At 47.9% G+C, this 12,753-nt stretch overlaps 1 protein-coding gene across 2 annotated transcripts in view; it reads left to right on the top strand.

Moving 5' to 3' along the window:
• The window catches only part of Ttll9 (tubulin tyrosine ligase like 9), a 53,597-nt gene that overhangs the window by 14,459 nt on the left and 26,385 nt on the right, over positions 1–12,753 (top strand). For both annotated transcript variants that reach the window (XM_036185713.1, XM_036185712.1), the window contains exons 2-3: positions 2,443–2,486; positions 8,076–8,168. In XM_036185713.1, the coding sequence (XP_036041606.1) occupies positions 2,443–2,486; positions 8,076–8,168 (137 nt within the window). The remainder of the gene's footprint in view (positions 1–2,442; positions 2,487–8,075; positions 8,169–12,753) is intronic.

Here is a 12,753-nt window from a genome sequence, read left to right as displayed (position 1 = left end):
GCCTGTTCTCTAAGTGTTGGGGAAGCTCTGTGAAACAAAGTGGGTCCTAAGGAGCTGCCTGCCCTCTGAGCTTTCAGAATCTAGGCTAGTGTACTAAAGGAGGCCTTAGTAAGCTGTTCTAAGAAATGAGATGTATTTTCACCCTTATCTTGAATGATCGTTTTTTAGTTTTTCATACTTTACTGGTTTTAGGGCAGCCTTACAGAGGCCTGGCAGGAGGCAGGTGATAAACCTATCCCTGGCTAGGGACCTGCCCTGAGTGTTATAATCCCAATGTGGGTCCTGATCGGGAACCACCTCAGCCCCTGGAGGGTGTTCAGGGTTAGTTTGGTGAACCTCATCTGCATGTGCCCTAGCCTGCTCCCAAACCCGCCTGCACCCCTCAGGAAGTAGGTTATTAACAAGTATTGTATATACGTCATGGAAGATGAGACTATATGATTGGGTAATATATTGAAATTGTTTAATAAAGAGAGCAGAATTAGAGGTGTAAGAACTCAGTTTCTTTTCTATCTGAGAGAGTTCTGTGAGAGGGAATGGGACACAGACCTTAACCAGTCCATCCACTCCGGCCACCTCTTGCAAAGGGAGAGTGGTTGGCAGGTTTGAATGGCTGGTAGCAGGAGGTGTAAAGGTTGGAGCCAGAGCTGGGCAAGGACTCCCCAGGAGTTCAACAGCATTTACTACTTCATCAAGCCAGAAAAATGTGTTGGCCCCTACACAGCCTGAAGACACACCCGAAGTCAGGGGTCTGACCATGAGAATTATATTTCAAACTGCAGACGTGGAAGATGGCTAGAAATTTTAGCCTGTGATAGGGACCAACCATAGCCAGTGAAGACCATGGTTGGGGGTACTCCCAGTCTCAGGGCTGCCAGTGGGGCACCAGACACTCGATGGTCATCCCCACGGACCCAGGAGACTGTTTATGCTGGCTGAAAAGTGGGGGACTCACCAATCGAGGTAGCCAGTGGTATGTGCAGGATCTGGCGGCCAGGCAAATGGACAGTGGGCTGTTGTGGACAGAGCAGGCTTCCCTGGTACAGGTTCCCAGGTGCAAAGTGCTGGGAGTGGCTGTTGTGCATGACACCAATGATGGTTTTTAGTGACGTTCTTACCCTGCGAGGAAAAGTCACGAAACACGGCAGAATCCACTAACAAGAGTTTTATTCAGACAAGGAGAAAGGGACAGATGTGATCAGGCCTGCAGAAAGGACATGTGTGGGAGAAGGGGGTTGGGGGGGACATGGGGCCTGCCTTTTTAAGGGCCAACCCACACATGCACATGGCTACTCCAAGCATGCACATAGATCATGTGATCAGTCATGTGCAACTGTGGGGGCATGGCTGGAATTCCTATCAAACACACCTACCCATAGAAGGATTGGGTAGGTCTTCTGGGGTGTAAGGAAATCACTCTGAGAAATGGGCTCAGTCTGTGGTAGAATATTAGTTGAAGATGTGTTATGTTTTATTTATATGGAATATTTGTTTAATGATGCAAAGATGTGTTGCGTTCTTTTGTATTTGTTTGTATTTGTATGTTGTATTTGTTTAACTCTGTGAAGCTGTGTTACTTTGTCTGCTTATAACATCTGATTGGTTGAATAAAGAGCTGAATGGCCAATAGCCAGGCAGGAGAGAGAGAGAGAGATGGGGCTGGCAGACAGAGAGAATAAATAGAAGGGGAAGCGAGGAAGGAGGAGCAAAAGAAGGAGAAGGAGAGGAGGACACCAGGGGCCAGCCACCCAGCCACCCAGCCACACAGCCACCCAGCCACCCAGCCACCAGCCACACAGCCACACAGCCACACAGCCACACAGCCACACAGCCAGCAATGGAGTAAGAAGTAAAGAAAGACATAGAATACAGAAAGGTAAAACCCCAGAGGCAAAAGATGGGATAATTTAAGTTAAGAAAAGCTGGCTAGAAACAAGCCAAGGTAAGGCTAGGCATTCAAAAGTAAGAATAAGTCTCTGTGTATTCATTTGAGAGCCAGGTGGCAGGGCCCCCAAAGAACAAAGTGTTAAAAACAACAACAACAACAACTACAACAGCTCCTTCCTAGACCTCGTGTACAATCAACACTCAGAGTTAGAATGGAAGGCCCAGACTCCTCTCACCGAGCCAGAGGAGCTCTCAAGTGCAGCCTTGGGCTGGCATTTGAAGCACTGCCGCGCAGACCTTCATACCACAGTCTTGCCTGTGGCACAGTTCTCCAGTGTAGTGATGGAGAATTCATTCCTTGGTAAGCAGGTAAGTTCTGCCCTGATTTCTGGGTGGAGATGATGAGGGAGAACACAGCCAGGCTAGATGTTCATGCCTGAGGACCTATGCCCGATGAGTGTGGTAGTTTGCGCAGCTCACTCACTGAACCAGGTTGCACAGGAAAGGGAGGTGGATGTGCAAAACCGTTACATCATTTTTCTTTCCTCCCCACAGAATCAAGGTAACAAGGGCCATGGAGTGTCAAAGGGGAAAGAGAGGTGAGTGTTCTCACCCCGTCCATGCGCACAGGCCCGGCCCTCCCTCCTGCCCTCTTCCCTCCCCACTTCTTTCCATCCCCTCCTCAATCTCTCTGCTTTACCCTCACCACATTTGTCTTTTTGAGTTAGGGCTCTCCCTTTGTGGCCTGGCTGACCTTGAATTCCCAATGGGATCACAGGTGAGCTCCGTGACACCTGGCCATCTCTCTACAATTTAGTTCAGTGATTGTGATTGTAACCCTAGCAACCATAGTAAATAGTTGTTGGACAGCTATTGCAAGTCAGGCCCTGCCCCCCCCCCCGTGTCGTCAAATCCTTACCCCCACCCCTGATGCAGACCCTCCTAATGTGTTCATTATGCAGATGGAGAAACTGGACACTCCAAAGAGCCGAGTGCCTTGCAGGGAATCCTGCACTTGCTGGGCAGGGCTGGTTGGACTTGGGAGCCAGTCCTGTGAACCCGATGCTTGTATACACTGATCCCTCCCCTCTGGCACTCTGTGTTCCTAACAGCCTGGGCTCCGAATTCAGCACCTACTAGTCTGTCTGCCTTGAGCACAACCTACCTGGACGGAGCAGGAAAGCAGTACTCTTTCCTGGAGACTTTTGGGGCATGGAGAGGTTTGCCCCGCAACACATTGTAGCCGGCGTTTGATCTTCACTGAGGTCCCTACGGCTGGCGTGGTGACTTCGGGCAGCTCTCTCGGAGCTCTGCCAGCCTCTTTCCAAATGTTTGGTACCGTTTTATCAATGCCAAGTCTCTCCCCTTTGCATGCAGAGCTCCTTAATCCAATCCAGGTCTTGACCCTGAACTTGCATCCCTACCCTAATGAAGCCAAGAGCACTCAGTCAACAGGGCCCACTCCGCTGTCTGTCCAGGGCACCTGCCAATTGGAAACATGTTTTGTTTGCCTACAAGTAACAAAACAGCAATTTCATTTCTTTCCTTCATAGGATGAAGTGGCCAGAGTGCTGGGCAGAGGTTTGATGTTAGAGCTTTATGACTGTGTTGATTCCTCATGGGCACTCAGTAGCTGCTGCAGCTCCAGCCTTCAAGTCACAGTCGAGACCCAAAACGTCAGGCTTGGTGGTTCACACTTGTTATCTCAGGCCTACTGAAGCCTAGGCAGGTTCCAGAGTTAACTTCAGCCCAGGCTACATGAACACAAAAACAGAACAACAATAACAACAAAGACAGGAAGAGGTGGGGGGTGGGGTTCAGGGCACCCTCCCCCCAAACTTTCCCAGGAACTCAGCTTTCCTTGTGTTTTTATCTTATTGATCATAGCCATATCACAGGGCTGCCCCTGACTGTTGAGGAGCTGGGGATATAAGTAGCCTACTGATTTCCTTTCTCCTCTGCACCCTGCTTTCGTCACATCAAAAAACATAATAAAAACACAAAATTAGTAGTCCTAGTATTAATTAGTGGGGCTCTGAACATGTGGAACTTTGTCCATAGGAGAGCCTAGGCATGTGGCTTATCTGGCTCCCTGTGAAACTCTTGGGTGTGTCCCCCAGATAATGACCCAGAGCAAGCACCAGGAAGTGGTGGTGATGGTGGTGGTTGGGGGAGCAGGTAACCAGGGAGAGGAAACCGGTGTTGCTGAGGCCAGCGGCCTCCATCTGTCCAGAGAGTGTAGACCCTGGAAGCCAAGCTGGAGAGTGGTTCCAAGTCCACCCACCAGCTGTGTCCTGGTGGGGGAGGGAAGTTCAGGTGCTGAGGGGGAGGCCCTCTGGTTGGCACACACCAAGTGAAGAATGCCGAGGGGGTATGAGCAGGCTGCCACAGCGCTGTTTCCACAGCAAATGTCAGCAGTCAGTCCCTGACAGAGGTCCTTGCACGTGCTTCTAAGAACACACCTAGGAGCATACTTGGCCCAAGTACTGAATCTACAGTTTTTGCAAGTTCATCTTTAATAGAACTGACCTGCAAGGCCGCTCCAGTGTTCAGGGCTTGCCGCTTTCATGTGTATAATACAATAGTGGGTGTTTGTTATGTTTTTGTTTGGTTGATTTTTTGAGACAGGGTTTCTCTGTGTAGCCCTGGCTGTCCTGGAACTCGCTCTGTAGACCAGGCTGGCCTTGAAGTCACAGAGATCCATCTGCCCCTGCCTCTCTAGTGCTGGGATTAAAGGTGTGTGCCACCACCTTCCAGCTTGCCAGGGGTTTTAATAGGCCGAATCTCTGTTCATTCAGCTTCCCATCAGCACTGTATGGTAATTATCATTCCTTCCCACTTTCGTGTGGACATTTGATGTTTGCTGCTTGATAATCTCACCAATCTGATGAATTTTGAAGCTGTTTTGTTGTTGTTGTTGTTGTTGTTCAGGATTAGGTGCTCCTTGTAATGTTCTACTTACTCTCTTTTTAGCTAAACCTTCTTAGTCTGCTTTTTAAAGTTACTTGAGAACAGTTATTCTCAAGGCCAACCTCACCTCTGTTTCAAAGCAAAAAAAATTTTTTTTGAAACAGGGTCTCTCTAAGTTCCTGGCTGCTCTGGACTCACTCTGTAGACCAGGATGGCCTCAAACTTACAGAGATTCCCCTACCTCTACCTCCCAAGTGCTGGGATCAAAGGCATGCACCACTATGCATGTCTAAAAAATACTTTTTATTCAATCTGTTGTTCTGTTAGAGAATCAGAAGAAAGCTCATCCATAAAGATATATTAGCTGGAAAAGAGAAGATCATGCCCCCTGAAAGAGAGCTGGAAGGAAACTCCCAGGGACACTCATGACCTGTGACCCTAGTGGGTAAAATCCGTCAGTTATTAGCTTTGTCTATCTGTCCATTTGCTCTGTTTTCTCCAAAACTGTAAGTTTAATACCCAAAGTCTAGTGTTAATGATATTTTGTTATTTAGAGGTTGAATAACGGAAATGCTTTTTTTTTTTTTTTTTTTTGCTTTAATCGATATTATGTGATTTTGCTTTTGAATCTGATACTGTGATAAATTGTATCAATTAGATTTTCTAACACTGAGCCAGCTTTGCCTACTGGAAATCTTCCACTCGGTTATGAAGTATAATTCTTATTTTGGTATTATTGAGTTTCCTTTGTTGGTGTATGTTTATGAACATGCATGTGTACACCTGTATATGTGCTGATGGAAATGTAACCCAGGGTCTCCCACAAGTTAAGCAGGTGCTCTGTGGCTCGCCACACCCCACCCCTAGCCTGCAGCTTTGTTTTTCACGTTAACTGTCCACATCCTATCTCACTATTAGGTACACTAGTGTCACAGATGGGTCCACTCTTCCTTTTTCTAGAAGACAGTGTAGAACAGACGTCTCAAGGAATTTATTCTCCAGGGAACCCTGTGGGCCCAGGCCCATCTTTTTGGGGTGTTTTCACACAATGGATTCAGTTTCTCTAGGAATACACAGCTACTCAAATGTGTGCCACACCGGGACAGCTGTAGGGGTCTGGGCATTTCAAGGACTATGTCATCTCAGCTGCCATACTTAGGTGTGCAGAGGCATTAGTATGCTCTTATTGTAGTCTTGGTATCTGTAGGGTCTGTAGTGCCTCCCCCCCCCATTTCAGCCCACCTGGAGGTAACAGTGTCTTCTTTTTGTCCATCTTGCTGATAGGTTTTCCAAGTTTATTGGTCTTTCAAGAACTTCTATTTTATTGATTCAATCAATCATTTTCAGTGGTATTTGTAGCTAGAGTTTTCCTGCCTAGCCCAGTCAGGACAAATCTCTCTTACCCGCCAGTCCCACAGTCGCTCAGACCCAACCAAGTAAGCACACAGAAACTTATATTGCTTACAAACTGTATGGCCGTGGCAGGCTGCTTGTTATCTACCTTTTCTATCTTAAATTAACCCATTTCTGTTAATCTATACTTTGCCACATGGCGTGTGGCTTACCAGTGTCTTTACATGTTGCTTCTCATGGCGGCGGCTGGTGGTGTCTCCCCAGCCTTCTACTTCCCAGAATTCTCTTTTCTCTTGTCCCGCCTATACTTCCTGCCTGGCCACTGGCCAATCAGAACTTTACACAGAGCGATATCCACAGCAGGTATTAATTGGTAATTGTGCCCTTTAACATCAGCTTAGAGTTGGAGGACAACCTCATGCCTACATGGGGGAAGTTCAGGCTTCCCCAACCCTTGGTGTCCTATGGTACCGGACAACGTGAACTCGTACTGCCTGAGGCAGAGGAAAGCCTCAGCCTTGGATTCCTCCTCCGCACCATCCAGTGACAAAGCTAGTACTGGGCTACACTGACGCAACCACATGAGAAGTGAGGACTCCCCACTTGACCTTTGCTGGCACCCGTGGAGGCAGACATCAGGTGTTCTCTTGGTGTTTCACTGGAGTGGAGCAGTTACTATACATTCTGCTGTGGAAGGCTGTTCTGGCTTGGGCTTCCCTAGGCTGGAGAGAGCAGGCTACTTTTAAAGGTAGTTCAGGGCCAATGGCCATCAGCATTTCTGGATGCCCATTGGCTGTCTTTTTCATTTCCACATCTGGAACATAGAGAGGCATGAAGGAAGCTGGGGAAGTCACTAGTGCTGTCCCTTTGGTCCAAGGCAGCCTTCTTGTGTACCGTTCAGTCCTCTTACCTTTTTATACACACTGTTTGGGGTTTTTAGTTGCATCAGTAGGAGGAACAGGGAAAATGCTGAATTCTCGGGAAGGGGATCTGCAAACACTTGCCTTGTGATATAAGAATTAGTCACAGCACATTTGAGACAGCCAGACCTTGCCTGCCACATAGTAGGGACTTGAGAAATGTATTTTGGTTTTTAAAAATCATTTTATTTTTATTTTTTTGATAAGGTGTCATACAGCCTAGGCTGGCTTCAAACTATTTAGCCAAAGATGACCTTCAGCGGATCCTCCTGCCTCCACCTCCCAAGGACTAGGATCACAAGTAAAAACCATCATGCCTGGCTTACTATTTTTTTTTTTTTTGTATGTGGAGCTGAGGACCGAACCCAGGGCCTTGTGCTTGCTAGGCAAGTGCTCTACCACTGAGCTAAATCCCCAACCCCTTACTATTTTTTTTAAGTGCATGAGTATTATGTCTGCATGCATGTCTGTGTAATCTGTGCATGCCTGGTACCCACAGAAGCCACATAGGGCACTGGGGTCCCCTGGGAATGGAGTTATAGATGGTTATAAGCTGCCATGTGGTGCTGTGAGTTGAACCCAGGTCCTCTGGAAGAGCAGCCAGTGCTCTTAATTACTGAGCCATCTTTCCAGCCATTATTATTATTGTTATTGTTATTTTGAGATAAAGTCTCACTTTATGGTACAGGCTGTGCTCTGAAAATCCACTCTGAAATCCAGATGGCCTTGAACTCATGGCATTCCCCCTGCCTCAGCCTCCAGGATTACAGAAATGCACTGTATGCTTAGTTTGCTATTTTTCAATAGCTCAAAGATGCTGAGCGTCTTGGCTTGCCTAGTCTAAGTGTTGGCAAGCTGTGGCACCCAGCTCTGAGATGCGGCACTTCTGCCTGTGGTATCTGCAGGTAGAACGTGGCTTTTCTTCCTCCCTTTTGTTCCGATCCTTGGGGGACATCCTAGGAAAGTCACGGTCCTGAGCATGTTTTTTGCTGTCTTGTGTTGCAGAGAGCCAAGAACGTTAATTCGGTTCAAGACCACACTCATGAACACACTGATGGATGTCCTACGCCACAGACCTGGATGGGTAGAAGTGAAAGAGTAAGACATCTTTTACTCCCTCCAATCAGCCCTTCTGCCCTGGCCTCCCAGGTCCTGGGCTCCTTTTGTCTTTCTCTCTGTAGCTCCTTGGTAGCTCCCAGACTTGCCCTAAAGTGGATGTGAGGTTTCTTTAGCACCACAGTGTGTTGCATGCATTGCTGACATCATCGCTATTGCATTTAAGCCTTACAAACATTTAGTATGATGTGATACCTTTCTAGGTGCTGGCCAATTGCTTAAGACCTTATGGTATGTGTGATGGTTATCACTTATCAACTTGACAGGACCTAGAATCATCTGTAGGGACAAGCCACTAGTTACGTTTGTGAGGGTGTCTGTAGATTAGGTTAGTCAAGGTGGGAAGATCTGTTTTAACAGTAGGCAGAACCATCCCATGGGCTGGGGGTGGGGGTTGTCCCAGGTTGAATTTAAAAAAAGAGAAAGACAGCTGGACAGCAAATTCATCCCTTCCTGCTTCCTGACTTTGGGGAAATTGACCAACATGCTCCTGCCAACTCTAATGAGCTGTACCCCCTCCAACTCCTTCCTCCCTTACATTGCTTCTTGTCCAGTATTTTGGGCACCGCAATGTGAAAATTAACACAGCATGTGAGTGCCCTGTAGGACTCCAGCCCAGTCAGTGTCTCATTGCTCTCAGCAGAAACAAAGAACGTGATCTCACAGACCTGCTGCTGAGCTCACCAGGGACCAGCCTGGCCAAGGATTGTTCTACCCCTGCCACTTATTAGTCTGCGGCCTAGAGTGAGGGACCCGACTGACAGGCCTTCACTTCTTCTTTTGTGTTAGGCTCTGGGGACAGTGACAGAGACAACAATATGTGGCATGCGACATTAGGTGCAGTTACTGAGGGCTGAGTGTGTGTCACAGACACCCACAAGAGACTTTGGCAGGCAAAGTTCCTGACATGAAAGTTCAGAGATGGCAGAGCACTCCCCTCACCACCACCACAACGTGGAGCCCAACTCCTTCCGTCTTTCCATCTTGCTCTCCTCTGAGTGAAGCCTCATCTTCATGACTGAGGCGGAACTCCAATGTTGCCTTCAAATAGCAGTGGCAGGATGAGTCAACATCAGTGAATGAGCCCCTCATAGCAGCCATGGTGGAATTTAGCCATGTGCCACACCTCACTGCAAGGAAGTCTGGATAAGGTGCGCCACATGTTCCCAGGTAAATGCAGAGATTCCAGCTGGGTATGGTGGCGCACGCCTTTAATTTCAGCGCTTGGGAGGCAGAGGCAGGCAGATGTCAGAGAGTTCAAGGCCAGCCTGGTCTCATAGTAACAGTCAGAGTTACATGGTGAAATCCTGTTTCACCCATCACCAGGGTAGCGTCTGTTATTGTGGAGAAAGAGGAGCATAGATTTGAGGGATGGGGAGTCAACAGCCAACCATGTCAAGGCACCCAAGAGCAATTCATTGTGTTCTGGTCACTAAGCCTCCTAGCCACCCTGTAGAACTCAACACAAACTGTCTCTTAACCACATCACAGATCTTCCACCTCAGATCTTCTGGGCAAATGCTATTATGATCCCCATTTCACTAGCGGGAAACCAGGGCACAGAGTAATGAAAGTGCCATTTTGAGAGTGCTCAGCACAGAAAGCCATTGAGCAGGGTGTGTGCCTAATGCCTTGTCTTCAGAATCTCAGCTTGGCTCCACCCAGTTCCAGCAGCCTCTCCTCGAGCAAGGGAAGGAGTGAGCAAATGCTCAGAAGCCCAGATCATCACTGCAGCAGGAGATGGTTGAATCTGCCCACTGGAAGTGGTCGGCTGCCATGGCGGGCAGCATCCGGGTGGCCTTCTCATTATTATTCAGTGCTAGTGAAGATGATTGCGGCAGCTGCTCTGGCCTTGCCTTGCTCATCTCATAATCGGCTTTTCCTTCCCTGGAGCCAGAGGCACCGTGTATTGTAGGATGAGTCAGAGAGGTAGGGCACAAGCTAGGAGGCTCCAGAGTGAGGGGCTGGCGGGTGGTTCAGAGAAAAGGAAACTGTCCCCATTTGCTGGTGTTCTTGGGTCCCACCTGTCCCTCCCAGCCTCTGTTCTCTGGTCAGGTGGCAGGGGATCTGCGCTGACACCGTAGGATCCATCCTCAATGGCTCATTCTAGACTGGCTGCCTTAATAGCTGTCTAATCAGGAAGCGCCCACAGGCCAGCGCCTCTCCACCTCTTCATTCTCTGTGAACCCAAGTCTTGGTGGACTTACATTTATAAACAATTAGGTCTTGGTTGAGACCATCAGCCTGTCTGTTCAGACTTAGAACATATGTGGCCGAACATATCCCATTTTCCTGCTTCCTGCTGAGGAAGGGGATGTGAAGCCTGAAATGGCAGCAGCCACTTCAGGAGCCAGACAGGCATCCGGGTACTTTAAGGATGACAGAATGGGAAGGATATCTGGCCTTCGTTAGCCATTTACTATCTTCCTCCATAATTAAAGAGTGGCCACACAGAGCGAGCATGATGGAGGTATGTGCCTGAAGACCTTGCAGCCTCAGGACAGATTCCAGTCCCTGCTGTTCTACGAGCCCTGGCTCTCGTGGGTCCTAGCCGGCTCTTCGAATTCAGCTCTGACATCTTTGCTTCCTCTACGGCTTTCCTTCAGATCCTTGAATATGCCCTTTCCAACTCCAGGGCCCCATTCTGCTACAACCCTCTACCACTGCCCTCTTTACGCTTCAGATCTCTGCTGAAGGGTCACTTTTAAAGGTCCTTCAGCTCCCTAATCTCATGACTGCTTCGCCCAGAAACACTTCCCAGTTCCTCACTGTGCAGTTATTTCTATCTTGATTGTTGTGGATCAAGATGTATCTTGGTCAAGCTTACTGGAGTGTTGGCAACATCTGGCCAGGTGTTTTGTTACTGTCACTCCCCACCTACCCCCCACCTCTCACTGGCACCCCTGAGACAGCCTCCATGTGTGCAGATGAACAAATGGACAGGGCTTCATTCGTTCAGTCACTTAGTCAACACACAGACCCCGAGGGATGCTGGGAGCGATGAGGTGCTGATCACTTTGCCCATTCATATCCTCGTGTTCCTGAAACCCACTGCTATCTTCTAGTGAACATAACCTCAGGAGACAGTTCCAGAACAAACTGCCCAGAGCCTTCCCAGAGCATGGGCAGCCATGACAGTGACAGCCCACGTGGAAAATCTACCTGTCACCTTTTGCCATCCCCTCCTTCATCTCTCCCCTTTTTATTGAAAGGTGATTTCACCTATCAGAAAATAAACTCTTTTTAAAAAAGATGCAATTCCAGTCGGGCTCTGTGAGTTCAAGGCTGGCCTGGTCAACATAGTGAGACTGTTTCAAAACAAAAAACAACAAAAACTACACCCTGTCTCAAAACAAAAACAAAACTACACCCTGTCTCAAAACAAAAACAAAACTACACCCTGTCTCAAAACAAAAACAAAACTACACCCTGTCTCAAAACAAAAACATCAAAAACCAGTTCCATGCCTTTTTTTTTTCTTATAGCCCAGGCTGTCCTGAGCCTTACTATGTAGCCGAGGATAGCCTTGAACTCCTGATCCTCCTGCCTCCACCTTCTGAATGTGGTACTACAGGCCTGCACCACCAGGCCTAGTTCATTTCCTGTCTTTTATGCTCATAAAAGTGTGTAATCCTCACTGTCACACCCCAGGACATTTTTCTCTTCCCCTAAAGAAATCCCGCCCTCCAGCAGTTCCTCCCAAGTTCGTTTCCCTACAGCCCAACCTCGACTCAATCTGTCCTGCTCAACACCTCATACAAATGGAGCTGGACAATTTGTCCTCCTCCCTCCCTTCCTTTCCCTCCCTCCTGCCCTCCCTCCCTCCTTTTCTGAGTCAGCATCTTGCCCCTGGCTAGCCTGATATTCTCTATGTAGCCTAAGCTGACCTTAAACCCTTAGTGATCCTTCCGATTGCTGGGATTATAGCTGTGAGCCACCTTGTCCAGTTTGTCTGCTCTCGTTTCAAAGGCGCAGCCATTTGAGCATGAGTTCATTTGCATCAGTACCTTACCCCCATCTCCAGTGCTGGAGGTAGCATCCAGGACCTCGTGCATTCTAGGCTACACATGAGCTATTCATCCCCACCCTTATTCTGTCTAAATAATATTCCATTTTGTACCAGATTCTCCTTATCTATTCATTAGCAGATGGACATTTGGGCTGTTTCCACACTAACATTGTTATAAATAAAGTCTGTGAACATTCATGTACAAATTTTGAGTGGATATGTTTTTATTGTGGAATTATTGGGTCTTCTAGTAACTTGGTGTTTAAATTCTTGAGGAAGTATCCAAATCCTCTGAATGGCTTCTCCATTTCATTTTTCCAGCAGCAGTTTTTCCACATCCTTGCCAATGCTCATTATTATCCATCTTAAAAAAAGTGCCATCCAGGTACACGTTTCCTGGGATGTCATGATGGTTTTCCGTATTTTGGTGATTAATGACAACATATTTTCCTATGCGAGTGGGTCATGTGTAAATCTCTACAGAAAACATCTAAGCCGGGCGGTGGTGGCGGTGGTGGCGCACGCCTTTAATCCCAGCACTCAGGAGGCAAAGGCAGG

The sequence above is a fragment of the Onychomys torridus genome, chromosome 4 (genome assembly GCF_903995425.1).
Source record: "Onychomys torridus chromosome 4, mOncTor1.1, whole genome shotgun sequence".
NCBI classification, from domain to species: Eukaryota; Metazoa; Chordata; class Mammalia; order Rodentia; family Cricetidae; genus Onychomys; species Onychomys torridus.
Note: the sequence above shows the minus strand (reverse complement) of the source record. Positions and strands in the feature narration are given on the sequence as shown.